This window comes from Alligator mississippiensis, chromosome 1 (assembly GCF_030867095.1).
Source record: "Alligator mississippiensis isolate rAllMis1 chromosome 1, rAllMis1, whole genome shotgun sequence".
In the NCBI taxonomy this organism is placed as follows: Eukaryota; Metazoa; Chordata; order Crocodylia; family Alligatoridae; genus Alligator; species Alligator mississippiensis.
In genome coordinates, this window is record NC_081824.1 from 319,669,389 (window position 1) to 319,684,406 (window position 15,018).

The window sequence follows — 15,018 nt, forward strand, 5'->3', positions numbered from 1 at the left end:
AGGGGGTCACTCCAGCAGAAACTTTCTCTTGTAGGAGGAATAATCTCTGCCATTGTCTGTCATTCTCCTTCCTACACTGCAAACTGCTCCATACCAGGCAGCTTTACCTTCTCTCCTATTGTTACAGGAGGCATCTTCTTCTGACCTATATTGAGTGGCCCAATAAGACAACAGGGAATTTCTTGGGGTGGTGAAAAGAGCTGGGCCTACCAACCAGGCCTACCCAGTATACACAGAACTGTGAAGAGCCACAATTTGATGTGTGTTATTTTATTTCAGTGACAATTTAAACTCACAGCCAGAAATCATGTGGAACATGCCAGTATTTTGCAAGTAATCCTCTCTTGCAAAAAAAATAATCAATTTGTGGCAATGTAGATAAACAAATAGCTATAAGGCCAAAGAGCAATCAAATGTCTCTAAGGCTAAATGGACAGAATGTCAGCCAGCAGATTGTCTTCCAAATAGAGCTGTCTGCAAATGCATCTTTTAGCAGCTAGCCAGCAGGTAGTGACCTACTTCTCTAGGCAGAGATCTTTAAATGGCCACATACTCTTTGGTGCTATTTTATTTCAGTAGTGATTTTAAACTCTTAGCCAGCGATGCTATTCGGTCTTTACCTTTCACAGCTTCATCCTCATAAAAAATTCTCTTTTTGGTTCAGTTGCGTGGAGTGTCTGCACATGGAGTTATGACATTAAACCATGTCTAATGTTATTAAAATTACTGCCAGGTTATTTTCATCTGTCTTTGAGTGCAGTTAATCAAGTTAAACATTTCAATTTTCATTGTTATAATACTCAAGAATGCACCTGGTGCTTATTGTTATGCCATTGGAAAAAGATACTTATTCGATTCTTTGGTACACAGAGGGCACATCTACACATGCACTTACTGCAGCCTATATTTACTGTGCAGTAAGATACTGCAGTTAGGGGTTTTGGGTAGGTGTCTACACATGAAGGGATTAGGGAGAAGATTTGTTCGCAGTTCCCTGCAGGCCTCCAATTGCCCCTGCAGCCACCTCCAGGCTGCATGTGCTTCCCTGTGTAGCCTGGGGCTGGCTGGAAGCTGTACTGGTCAGGGACAGGTCCCAACCAGCTCCAGGTCCCTGCTGGTGGGGAACTGTCCCCATGGAGGGAGCTCCCAGGCCCTGCTCTGTGATTGCAATTGGGATCATCGAGCAGGGGCTGGGAACAAGCTCCCAGCCTATTCCCCGCCCCAACTCTGTGGTTGCAGCGTGGGGACTGGAAACAAGCTCCTAGTCCTTGCTTCACAATTGTGATCAGGGAGCGGGGGCTGGAAGCTCCCTGCTGCCAAGGCAGGGGGATGTTGTCCCCACCTGTGCATGCAGGGTAGGGGCTAGGGAGCTTCTTCAGAGCATGGAGCTGGGGGGGAAACAAGCTCCCCAGCCTGTTCCCCTTTCCCCAGCTCTGCACTCATGGAGCTGGACGGAGAACAGGCTCCTTTGCTCCCACCAGCAGGGAGCTCCCAGTGCTGACTCTGCAGTTGTGGGGCTCAGGCTGGGAGACCTTTATCTCCCAGCCTGAGCTCTGCAGTTTCAGGCTGGGAGATCCTTATCTCCCTTGGGCTGGGAGACACTTATCTCCCAGCCTGAGTCTCTTGGGCTGGGAAATAATAGTCTCCCAACCAGAGCCCCAGGACTGCAGAGCCGGGCAGGCAGATAAGGGTCTCCCAGCCCAAGCCCTACAACCACAGAGCTCCAGCTGGGAGATGGGTCTTCCAGCAAGGGCTTCGTGGTTGTGGAGCTGCTGCTAGGAGGGTCTCCCAGCTTCCCGCTGCTGGATCATGATCTTGGAGAAGGGGGCTTGGAGTTCCCTGCTTCTGGGGCAGGGGAACATAGTCCCTGCCAAGGCTCCTACAGTGGAGGCTGCCCACCTTCTGAGGGCAGGGAGTTGGTGGAGAGCTGACTGGGAGCAGATTTTGCCCCCAGTCAGGTGTCTACACGAGCTCTACAGTGCCTTTACTAATCCCGAGTAAATTTGCTACTTGCATTTGAAGGCGAAGTAAACGTGCATGTGTAGACATATATGCTTATTTTGCAGTAAATTGTGCTAGTACAAAGTTAAGTGTCTCATGTAGACATAACCAGGGTAATTAATTACCTCTCGTAAGCTCCTTGCCAGATGACGGCTTTATATCATTTACTGTGTTTGCATACTGCAGTTTTAAAAACTGTCCTTTCAAACAGTTGTATTATATGCTTTAATGATGCATAGTTGGCTTGTTTTCTTTGTCTTTTATAGATTATAATCGCAGTGTATCTCTCCCAGTACAAGTCCCTGGGGAACAGGCTGGAAGTAGCAGCAGTGAACATGGGTCTGTTTCACCAGATTCTGATGTACAGCATGACACGTTCTTTGAAAAGACAAAGCGATCCGTTTCAGAGATTCAGACAAAGCATAACATTTCCAACCTATTGAGGTAAAGCTGTCTAATTGCATTCAGCATGACCTCCATATGTTTTTTCAGCATGACCTCTATATATACATCTGTTTGATTCACTCTGACTTTAAAGTAGAAAAATAGAAAAATTGGTCTGAAGGGGACCTCAAGCGGTAATTTAGTCCAAACCCTAGCTCAGAGTAGGATCATCCCTGTCTTAAGCCATCCAAGCCACATTTTTGTCTAAGCTGCTTTTAAAGACTTGCAAAGATACCGTTTGTTTACTATCAGGATGCCCATCAGCTCCATGTCTCTCTACTATACTACTGAGAATACACTAAGATTTGCCCCTGGGATAACTTCTTATTTCCATAAACCTTAGTTCCACCTGTCTTAGTCTAGGTCTTGCAGCTCCAGCAGAAGTGTTGCAAAATTCTGAGACATAACCAGGGATCCTGGTTTTCTCTGATTAAAAACAAAAAAAAAAAAATCCTCGATTTTTGGGGGGTTAAAAAAGTAACCCAAAATCCACATTTTTCCATAATCAAAATGAAACGCCACTACTGTATGTGAGCATATATATGAGCATATATATCGATATCGATAGATAGATAGAAAGATATATCTATTTGTATCTATAGATCTATATATAGCTATATATAGATACATAAATACCTATATCTATAGATAGATAGATATGTATTAGTGGCATTTCATTTTAATCATGGAAAAATGTGGATTCGGGGTTACTTTTTTTAACCTGAAAATTGGGGATTTTTTTTTTTTATCAGAGAAAACCAGGATCCCTGGACATAACCATAGGGTTTATATTAAATTATAGGTCCCCTCTACCACAAAGGAGGCAAGCCTGGAATTGTCAGTTGCTCTGAAAATCACCTTTACTACAGACAATCAGTAAGGTAAATAAAATGTCAAAAAGATCTATTACAGCAAGCAAGATAAATCACATAAGCAAGCACCTGTATCTTGTAGAGACAGAACACAAGAAGAAAAGCCATAAAAATGCTTACTAAAGAAATTTCTTACTGCATTTCTTTAAAAAAGAGCAACACCTCTCTCTGTCCAGAGAAATGTTCTACTTTCTCCTAACAGATTTCTTGCAAATAGCTTCTTGGGTTGCAATCCCAGCTTCCAGCAGTTGGGGACAAGATAACTCAAAGCCTAGGGCTCTCTAGACAATTTTTCTCACCCAGAGCATCCGTTCATCTATATTTTCTATTAAATTTTCAGGGATCAAGTGTATCCTATGCTGATTTCTCTTACATTCTCAGGGAGCAAGTGTATCCTATCCTTCCCCCAGATATGCATCTGGCTGTCAGGCCAAGTGATATTCCCAAGTTGCAGTTATACATATAAGTTAGGACATATTGAAATAGTTCCTTTCAGAAAGATAAACTCCTAACTGTACTTTCTTTGGCTGTCAGTTATTCAAGAGAGATATAGACTTTCTCTCATTCAGTTCAAGGGTGAAAAATATCAATCCTTCCAGGTGTTGGTCTTCTGAAAATGGACTCCCTTTACTAAAGGTTTCCCCCTTGAAATGTAGCCAACATTTGCCCTTTGGTAGGGTGGGAATCCCCACTCTACCAAACGGCAAATGTATATTCTGTTTGCTACCAATCTAAACCACATTGTTTACAAAAAACCATGCGACTTAGATCAATTCTGCCATGGGCTTTTTGAACGTCTGTACCCAGTTTGAAAGCCCGCAGTTGGGATGGCTATGCATATCAGGCAGTCACAAAGATAGCATAACTCAATGTGTTGCTGGAGAAAGTGCCAATCCCCAAATAAATGTTGGCTACATTTCAAGGGGGAAACCTTTAGCAAAGGGAGTCCATTCTCAGAAGACCAACACCTGGAAGGATTGATATTTTTCACCCTTGAACTGAATGAGAGAAAGTCTATATCTCTCTTGAATAACTGACAGCCAAAGAAAGTACAGTTAGGAGTTTATCTTTCTGAAAGGAACTATTTCAATATGTCCTAACTTATATGTATAACTGCAACTTGGGAATATCACTTGGCCTGACAGCCAGATGCATATCTGGGGGAAGGATAGGATACACTTGCTCCCTGAGAATGTAAGAGAAATCAGCATAGGATACACTTGATCCCTGAAAATTTAATAGAAAATATAGATGAACGGATGCTCTGGGTGAGAAAAATTGTCTAGAGAGCCCTAGGCTTTGAGTTATCTTGTCCCCAACTGCTGGAAGCTGGGATTGCAACCCAAGAAGCTATTTGCAAGAAATCTGTTAGGAGAGAGTAGAACATGTTAGATTCGGTTCTGTCATTTTTAAACCAGTCTGTGTGTGCCAAACTTCTGTTCTGTTATGGGTATATAGACTGGTTTCCAATCACTTACACCGGTAAAAGTGTAACCTGGCCTCAGAGATGAGTTTGCATTCTTCCAACCTGGGTTTCTCTGAAGTATGAATATATTTTGACTGTCTTGGGCATTCCTAATATTTAACTGTTGTTTTGCCATTTAACATTAACTGCAAATAGACACCAAACACTACATTACTAAATCTAATTTGGGAAAATATCTGTGCGTGATGCACTCTAAACTCATGAATCAGCCCTGCTTGTGTGTGGGTTCATGACAGATGGAGGTTCCACAGCTTCTCCTGAGTCATCCATTCCAGTGCTTAACCACCATAATAGTTAGGAAGTAATTTATGCACATAATTAATAGCCAGATGTCTTCAATAGTTAAATCTGTTGCTTCATCAAAATACCAGTTGATTTAACTATTGAAGAAGGAATTAAGAGCTCTCAAAAATAAGCATGATCTCAATATTTAGCTTCCAAATCTATGGGTCCAAGAAGAATTCCAAGACCGATTAGGAGAAGAATTTGTTCCCCTCATCCTTATAGGGCAGGGCTGTCCAACTGGTGGTCTGTGAGCCTCAAGTGGGTTAACCTGCAGCCCTTGGGCTTCCAGTCCAGGTGGTGCTCCCCACATTGCTCTCTTCCTGTCTCTGCCAAAATCTTCAGGCTCTCCCTCCCTCTTCCAGCTTCTACTTCTTCCTCCTGTCTGTAGGGATAGGCAGCACAGCCCATTGGGCTGAGAGAGCCCATGGCTGGGGTGCTCAATGGACCCAGAGACCCCACACAGAGCAAGGGTACCAGTGCCACACATTGAGGGGTTATGCAGGAAGGAGGGGGCCCAGGTAACATGGTGCTGTGGCATGGGATGCCATCAGCATGAAGGTGCCAGCATGGTGTAGTGGTTGGGTGGGAGGGCATCACCCAGCACAACATGTGATTTGTACAGCATACTGCCCAGGAGGTCCACAGCCCATGTGGCATGTGGCTGAGTTACCCAGCCATTCAGAAGCTGAACAGTCCTGTTCTAGACATTACTGATGGCTTAGCTGAAAACTGAAATGAGATTTCTACAAAGAGGGAGCCAAAGGAAAATCAAACAGGCAAAGATTAAAAAAGGCATAAATCTTGTCTGGAAAAAGGAAAGTAGGAGGTAGAAGAATACCAACTAATGAATCAAGAAATAAGAACAAATGTTAGAGAGGCAAAAGAAAACTGGACGTACTGATATTGGTTTTCTATCCAAGAAAATATCTTTAAGAATAATATTGAGAACTGCATTGAAGTCATGAAAAAGCTAGGGAAGTAGTCAACAGGCCAGAACAATAATAATTAAGGGCAAGGCTGGACATCTATAATTGCAAAGTTAATGCTGGTCCAAATGTACTCATCAAGCATATCAATAACAATCAATGTGAGAAGGAGGATGAGCCACCAATCCATAGGGCTAAAATTGAGGCAGTAATTCAGATGTCTAAAAACCGGAAAAAAACTCCAGGATAGAACAGCACCCCAGATGGATTAGTAAAGCAAGGAGGAGAGGTCTGGATAAGATCTTCATAAGACCTATGATAGTATATGTCAGACTGGAAGTTGCCCCAAGCAACGTACGGAATCAGTAGGAGTATTGTGAGAAAGCAGTAATTACAAAACTGTGAGGTTCATTACTCACCTGAGCCAATTACAGTTACACATCTTGTTGAGTCATTTGAAACTGCAGATAGAAAGTAGTCGAACCGTCAGGTTTCTGAAGGGATTGTGGTATGACTGAGAACACTTGCAATTTTAGAATATTTTGAAAAATCAAAACTTTATAGATTTCATTATTTAAAAAAATATTTTTTGGCATGAAGGTCTATGGGTAATTATGGCAAAGCATAGTATTAGTCCAGGGATTATTAAAACCATCAACTTACTCTACAACAATACTGTCACTTCTATCTTGGAAGTGTATTTCAACAGAAGAATTTAAGATTGGCATTGGTGTAAGGCAGGGATGCTTCCCTCTTTCTCCATCTCTTCTCCAACTCTACTTCAGGCTTTGAATATTCAGTCTCATTTGGAGATGAAAAAACACCTAATCTTAGATTAGCATATGGCATAGGTTTCTTTGTGGGATTAGTAAGGAACTGTCAGAATTAACAGATTAGATGCTATGAAAACATTTTATGAAATGGAAATCATTGTGGGCAAAAGGAAGGTCATGTCCATGGCTAAGTACTTTGAAGCCACTGTCACAAGATTGTACATCAGACCAGGAAGAAAAGACAGGAGTTGCAGTAGCAACAGCAGCATTGAGAAACCTGTTCAAGATCTTTTAGGCCAGTAATATTTCCATATTTCCAAAGCAAAAATCCATTTTTACAGTAGACAACACTTGTATGTTTATGAAAGTTGGCCCCTGCAAGTGGTTTTAGAAAGATGGTTAAAAGCATTTAAAATGATGTGTTGTAGATGACTTTTAAGATACCATATACTGCTAATAGGTGAAAATCAATTGATGATAAATGACCTTGCTGCTGCTGCATGAAAATATGAAACCCTTCTTGACATTGTTAAGAAGAACTCAAGAAAAACTTGAGTTGGTTTGGCCACAGTATGAAACATCCTAGTTTGGTTAACACAACACTTAAAAGAAGAGTGAACAGAAGCAGAAAAGAGGCCAGCCAAGGCAAGTATGGATAGATAACATTACTGAATGGATAGGAAAAACCATAAGAGCAACTTCACTAAGTCAAAAAGGCAGGTGCCCTGAGAAGTGAACATGGAATGTGACATTTTCAGTCTGAATTTATGTGGCCAGAATGACACAAACAATGAATAACAAACACCCCCCCCCCAATAACATTCCCCCATTCTTGACACTGACTCATTTGCCTCCTCATACAGGGCCAGACTCTTGAGATGGAATAAATAAGCAGAGTTCCATTGATTTACAGTAGTTGAGGCTGTGAACAGTCATTAACAATAACTGTGGAATTAAAATTATAGGGGCAGTGAAATAAGACCAGATAATAATGAATTATTATGTATTCATCTACATAAATAGCCCTACCCTTGTCTGATTTTTTTTTTTCAGTTGTAACAATTAGTTATGTCATCCTTATCTTGTTTTCTCACCGATTCAGTGTTCCTGATGAAAGCTCTGTGTCAGAAGATCGAAGTGGTTCCTCCTCCCTTGAGGATAAAGATTCTGGGCTCTTTCTTCTAAGAAAGGACAGTGAGCGCCGGGCAATTCTCTATAAAATTCTTAAAGAGGAACAGAATAAAGTTGCTTCGAATTTGCAGGAGTGTATCACACAGGTATCCGTACTTTAACGCTTCTTTTTGTGTTTAGAAAAGAAACTTAAAAATGCGGTAGTGTATGGTAGTTTTCTGTAGTGATCAGTGTGTGAAGCTGCTTTCAGCATTACCCTTTTGCTCCACTTTGTACTGCCATGTTCCGAGTGTATGCTGGTACCCTTTTGTGATGGTCACTGGCTGATGGCTAAAACTCAACTTCTAACTTCCTGCTTTTTTCCACTCTCTCTTATTGGCACAGGTTTCTAATTCTACCAGCCTCAGTTGGACATCCAGATGAGTGCGCATGTGCCTCTTGTGGCATCTCGAAGCAGTTTTTAGATGCTGCAAGAGGTACGCTAAGAACAAAAAAATGTTCTTCACACTGCATATTTGCAGCACAGACTCTACATTTTGATACTGGTAAATCTTGGTATTAAAATAAAAAAAATGGAAAAAAAAGTGGTGCGGGAAGCAAGTGGAGGCTGAAGTCCTCCAGAGAGACACTAGCACCTTGCCAGAGTGCCTCTATGCCTGCCTCATGCACTGCTCCTCCAGCATACTGCCTCAGTGTGCTGGAGCAAACAGGAGCAGGACAAAGCTGCAGCAGTGACTAAGACCTAGGTGCTGGCCTAGGTAACAGGCACCTGGGGGCAGGGGGGAAACCGTGTGGTTTCTGGGGGGGGATTGTGGGTGTGGAGTGTGTGGGGAATGGCAGGAATGTAGGGTGTGAGGGTGGTGTGGGGGGTTTGTGGGTGTGGAGTTTGTTGGGGGGATTTGGGAGGGGGCTGCCATACCCCCACCCCCCTCACCCCATGCAGTGCATAGTCCCCAGCACTGGCAGCAGCAGCCAGCTGGGCTGTTGGGGCTATGGCCCACTGCAGGCACAGCCCCGCAGCAGTGCGCTGCCACCTGATCCAGGGTCTGCACTTGGTGAATGCAGCCAGCCAAGCCTGCCCCACTAGCACGTGCCTATGGACAGGACTGGGAATGCTCCTGCCACCACCCACAGCTTCTGTCCAAAGGCATGCATTAGTGAGGCAGGCCAGGTTGGGCTGGCTGTGTTCGCCATGTGCAGATCCTGGGTCAGGCGGTTGTGTGCCACCACAGGACTGTGCCTGCAGTGAGGCATGGCCCCAACAGCCCAGCTGGTTGCTGCTGCCAGCACTGGAGGCTGTTTGCCACAGGGAGTGGGTGGAGGGGTGGGTGTGTGGCGGCCCCGTACAAACCCCACCCCACCCCCACATTCCACAACCCCCCACACACACCCCATATCCCCCCTATACCTGCACCCCCAACATATCCACCCACAACCCCCCCCACACATCCAACCAAGAACCCCACACCCCTTCTCACCCCCCTCCTGCATACCCCACATCATCCCCACCTCTTGCACCCTGTGTGCCCAGCTACAGACAGGATGGGACCTGCTGGCAGGGCTGTTGCAGTAATCCAGTTGGAAGAAGGGGCTTGCATCCATATGTCAACTAGCTAGGCCTCAGAAGCTCCTGAGAGCAAGTAGTCCTGAGCTGCTCTGCAGGACAGCTTTTTATACTACAGTCTCTAGCCTCCCCTGGCTGCAGATCCTGGAGGAGCTGGGCAGGGTCAGTTTGCCCCAAGTGGCACAATTTGCTTCTCACCAAAGAGCATGTTCAGGCATGTGTGCTAAGGCACAAATCTCCAGTGCAAATTTATGCCTCTGCTATTTGAGTTGCTGCAAGCACCCATGCTTGCATATGTGAATGTGTCCAGGCCATTGGAGACCTAAAAATGTAGCATGGGCCTGAGCCCTGTTATGGTATGTGATCTTAGATTGATGAGAGTCAAACAGGAAAAAAACAAACCTCTTGTTACAAGTCTGACATTTTGCCAAAGAAAATATTAATCCTCAAAATACTGGGGATCTCCTACAGCTCACATTTGACTCAGACTAAAGATAAGGCCTTTTTACAAGATCCAGGTTTCAGTTCGTCAGGTTGTAGAGTACGATGTCCAGTTTGATTTGGACTCATCTCTTATGAGAAAGAAATAAAGTGCTGAACTATGGAGTTATACAGTTTCAGAGCACATGCTCTGGTAAGATGAAAGCCTGGTATGAATTTTTGAGAACTGAGTCCAAAGGTACAAAATATCTGTATAAGTTCAAAATATTAAAGAGAAACATCATCTTTTCTGCAGCAAGCTAGCAGCTTGGTAAAATGCATTTGGTGTATTTGTCTGGTTTTATTTTCCCCTGTTTTTCTGATATGATTTTTACATTGAAATATGTGTACAAAATCCCCCTTATGTTTGATGTTATTTTTTGGCGCGTTCTTCCTTGAAGTAAATGGGAACACACCACCTTGCATGGCTTTGTCTTTATGTACCACATGCACTAAAACCCCAAAGCATGGGGTTGATTTTTAGGAGGAACCTTTTATCTGGAAAAAATAGATAAAAATGTAAGCAGCAGTGCCAGCCTGTACAGAGAGCCATCTCGCCTGAAGTGTTATGGACAGCTGTAGCATTTTAGCATAATTTTAATGGCAAATGCTTTATCCATTTAGAACACATGAAGTGGGTAGGCACCAATGGCAACTGGCCAGGAACATGGGGCTTAATACCCTTACTTGTGTGAGAAGCAAAAAAGATGATGCAAGGGTCCCTAACATTATACTAGGACCTTGCTGTGGTGCTCTACTAAAGGGAAGAGTGCCATCTTCTGAAGCAACATGTAAATCACAGCTGAACACCAGATGTTTGGAAAATACTGGAAGAATTAAAGGTCTTTCCCTTAGGGACAAATCCTTTTTGAGCAGTCAGGCTGTGAACTGCAGGTGCTGGAAGGAAAGAATCCTTTCATCAGACCACAAACTGAGTGAAAACTATTAGGTTGTGCTTTAGCTTTTGTGCCACTTCTCTGTGGAGCACAATACCTTGTAGATACAAAGTTATCCCCACAAATTCTGTGTCCTTAAGTCTGTTAGCACCATGGATATTAGGTGTGTTACAGCCAACGTGTGGTACCCTGTTGACTTAAAGTTGTACCTGCGTTGTTGTGTCCGAGGGCTTCCACATCCATTGGCATGGACTCCTCTTGGTGGAGTAGTAGTACAACTAGTAATGTAAGAAATGGTGTGTTTGAAGCTGTGTATTCACCAGAGATGAATCAGGAGATCCAAAGCAATGTCTCCTATTAAAAAAAGGAAAAAAAAACAAACAAAACCATGCAATAACAAGAAAAGTGGTGATGAATGAATTGGTTTAATGTTCTTTTCACTTAATAGACTTATAAATATAGACTCTTTTAAAACAATTTTATTCATTTAGCCTGGCCAGTGCAGCTTTCCTGATTCAGATGCATTTTCTTTTTAGAAAATTATCTGCATATTAGTAGAGAAGCTACACTGAGTTCAGACAGGGTCCTGAGTGGTGGATGCACTGGCACGATGACTTTATAGTCAAATTGAAAATAGAAATGTCTTCAAACAGAGCCAAATTCCCCCTCTCTCCCCCTCCCTGGAATGGGATGCCTGGAATTTAACGAACTCTCTGCCGTCTGCCTCACTGGCTAGTATAAGCATGCAGGACAGTATTGACTGTGGGAATGGAGGAGCTGCCCTCTAGTGCTGCTACAGTAAATTGGAGAAAATTTCAGGAAAGCTAATTGGACTGGGGGCAGCAAAGTTGGGAACAGAAAAAAATATAGCTTTGTGATTAACTTGATCCTTGCCACTGACACTAGTTTTCATGTGGTGACTTAGGGGAAATCCTTTATTTAATAAACTCTTAAAACTCTATAATTTTTCACGAGTCGCTAATGGCAAAGGTCTGCATTCCTTGTAATTCTACTATATGTAAAGCAAGTGAGCCCATCTTGTGCATGGACACACCTGAGTGTTGCCAGCTGTTCAAAGTACATATAGGGAAGCAAAGATAGAGGGCACTGGCTAAACAATTATTAACCCTTTCTCATTTTATTGCCTGAACCCATAGAAATCTCTATCTCTCTCCTGTGACAGCCACTAGCACCAGGTTTTTATTTTCCAGAAGTAACCCTTACAATTCCTGTGAAGGTTTAAAAAGAGCAGAGAGTACAGTGAAAATTAAGTAGGGGTTGAAGTTCTGATGCAGCTATCTGATAAATATGAGCGAGTTTTTCATTGTAATCCTGGAACATTACTGGTTTCAAACCATTTGTTTCTTATTATATGGGATGTATTTGCTCCTGGGTGCCTCAGCATCATGCATTCAATCCCTTTTCTGCAGAGTTCTGAAGAACTGCAGCTGTCAGTCCCTCACATCAAGCAGATCATTGGGATTTTAAGGGACTTCATACACTCTCCTGAGCACAGAGTGATGGCCTCCACTATATCCAAGCTAAAAATGGATTTGGACTTTGACAGCACTTCCATCAACCAGATTCACCTGGTTCTGTTTGGCTTTCAGGATGCAGTAAGTCCTACTTTCATTACAGAACCTAGAAATAGATGGAAGAGAAAATTCCCTGTCTGAGAAACAACACCTCACTACTTCCCTTCCTATACCCAGAGGCTAATTCCCTGTGCCTTCCCCACACTGCCTTATTTTCCTTGCCTCCACCTCTGCTTGTTCTTAATGCTGTCCTCTGCACAGCCATTCTCCAGCCCTGGTTCCCTATGGGCATGTGTGCCAGACAAGGATTTTTTGGAGGTGCCATGGAGACCATGGCTATGGATGAGAGGGAAGGAGTGCTGTGCTGCTATGTTCAGCCACTGATGCTAGGTGGCTTCTGTTGACACAGTGGCTATAACTTCCTATAGCATACTGAACATTACCTGGAGCCCTTGAAGCATGGGCTTCCCCAAAGGGCCAAGGCCATCAGTGCTTGAAGTTTGGTACGCAGAGTGGCAGTAGCAGCAGTATTGTATCCATTACCAGTGAAAGCCCCTGATGACCCCTCCTAAAGCTGGTTGGCTACTCTAAGCACAAGACAAATGCTCCCTTGAAATTTAATGTAATTATCTTTTCTATTCAAATACATGAGTACTTGGCTCCATGGCCACTTTGACTGAAGTCCACTCACCAAGTTCTCTGTAAAAAATAATCAAATTCTTCAAAGCAAACCATATACACTTGGGTCTCTCTTTATGTGAATTCATTTTGTGCGAATTTGTTTATATGCAACGACCTTAGTTATGCCAGAAATCTGCTTTGTGTGAGAAGAATCCGATCTTATGCAAAGTCAGCCAGCAATGAGTTCCCTGCAGGCTGGCAGAGTTGCAGCCTGCAGGGAGTTGGGGGGAAGCAGAAAGAAGGTGGAGACAGGGGGTGCCACGTGCATGTACAGTAAATGCATGTGGCCCTAAGTAGCCTTGAGGGCAGCTCCAGCAGGCAAGTCAGGGAAAGAGGCCCCTGTAGGGAGTGAGCTGGGCAGGGCTGGGGCTGCTGTCCAACCGGGGGGGTGCTTGGGGCCTGGGACTGCAGTGTGCAGCTGCAGGGCCCTGGCGGGGCACAGGACAGAGCTTCTGGTGGCTTGGTGGTGGTGGTGGAGGAGGGCCAGTTCCTCGCTGCTGCACACACTTCAGAAGGGACAGACGCACGGGTGCAGTGGGTTCTGACCCTAATCCTGGGTCCGGCTCAGCTCCTCTCCCTGCCTGGTCCCAGGGCCCCGCACCCCGCTGCCCTGGCCACGCATCTCCTGTGGCGTGGGGCTGCACCTGTCAAAGAGCAAGCAGGCACAGGACGCACGTCCCCACAGCAGAACAGGATGAGCAGCTGCCATTCCCTGCTGCCCTGTTTCCCTGTCCCAGGTGCCTCCAGCCTGACAGGCATGACCTGGTGTGGCTGGGAACAGCAGGGCTGCGCGGGGAGGCTATGAGCTCCCTGCTGCATTAGGTCATGCCCGCTGGGCTGCAGAGGCTTGGGGGCAGGGAACAGTGAGGCCGCACAGAGAAGGTGCTTGCCCTGTGCTGCCTTGGCGATGTGCCCTCTGCATGAACCACTGCTTGCAGCACAGGGTGAGCACCTTCTCCATGCGGCCCTACTGTTCCCTGCTTCACTGCCCCGGGTGCCTCCGCAGCCCAGTGGGCATGACTTGGTGCAGCAGGGAGTTCGTAGCCTCTCCACGCAGCCCTGCTGTTCCCAGCTGCACTGAGTCATGCCCGCCAGGCTGGAGAGGCACCTGGGGAAGGGAAGCAGGGCAGAGCCAGGAGCAGTGAGCAGCCAGTCGGTGTTCCCTGCCACCCTGCTTCCCTCCTCCAGGTGCCTCTTCAGCCCGCTCTGCTCTGCCCTGGCGATGCACCCCCTGCACGTGCTGCTGCTTGCAGTGCAGAGCTCACAGTCACTCTGTGCAGCAGTTATTGTATTGTGTGATTGCTGTTTGAATTTGTCATGGTTTGGTGGGGGGGGCAGTAGAGTGAGGCTGGTATGTATCCCTCTTAATTACATGTAATAATGGATTTGCTTTATGTGAATTCACTTTATGCTAGGGTTTTTTTAAATGCAACCTTCACATAAAGAGAGACCTGAGTGTAATCCCCTTTGCCAGAGTTCTTTCCTTTCCAGCAGCACTAGATGGAACTTTGCACTCCATTCATAATGATCCCTTAATCCTATGATCTCATCTTTTTGTAGCTAGACTCGATCTGTTTTGTCAGTTTTCCTTCATCTGCAAACCCTCTAGACTATTTATCAGCTCAGATACTGGAGAGAGTTCAACCAGCTTGTGCTTTAAAAATGGATGCCACATCTTTAGTCTTGCATCATTTCATTTAGCAGTGCTAGAAATGCTGAATGTCAGATACCTTAGAGCAGGGCTGTCCAGCTGGTGGGCTGTATGCAGCCCATGAGGGTCGGTGTGCAGGGGATTCCTACCTGGCTGATGTTCCCCCCATTGCTTCAGCTGCTGCTGCCCCAGGGAATGGGGCGGTTGAGCACACAGTGCTGGTGAAGCCTATGGTGCGGTGCAGTGCAGTGAGGGAGTTAAGGTGGGGGCTTCCCACATGCATGGGGGCGAAG

The 15,018-nt window shown here is 45.0% G+C and overlaps 1 protein-coding gene across 4 annotated transcripts in view; it reads left to right on the plus strand.

Moving 5' to 3' along the window:
• Positions 1-15,018, plus strand: part of MAP3K15 (mitogen-activated protein kinase kinase kinase 15) — a 164,496-nt gene that overhangs the window by 140,672 nt on the left and 8,806 nt on the right. For all 4 annotated transcript variants that reach the window (XM_059720882.1, XM_059720881.1, XM_059720880.1 and 1 more), the window contains exons 21-23: positions 2,268-2,445; positions 7,890-8,064; positions 12,289-12,474. In XM_059720882.1, the coding sequence (XP_059576865.1) occupies positions 2,268-2,445; positions 7,890-8,064; positions 12,289-12,474 (539 nt within the window). The remainder of the gene's footprint in view (positions 1-2,267; positions 2,446-7,889; positions 8,065-12,288; positions 12,475-15,018) is intronic.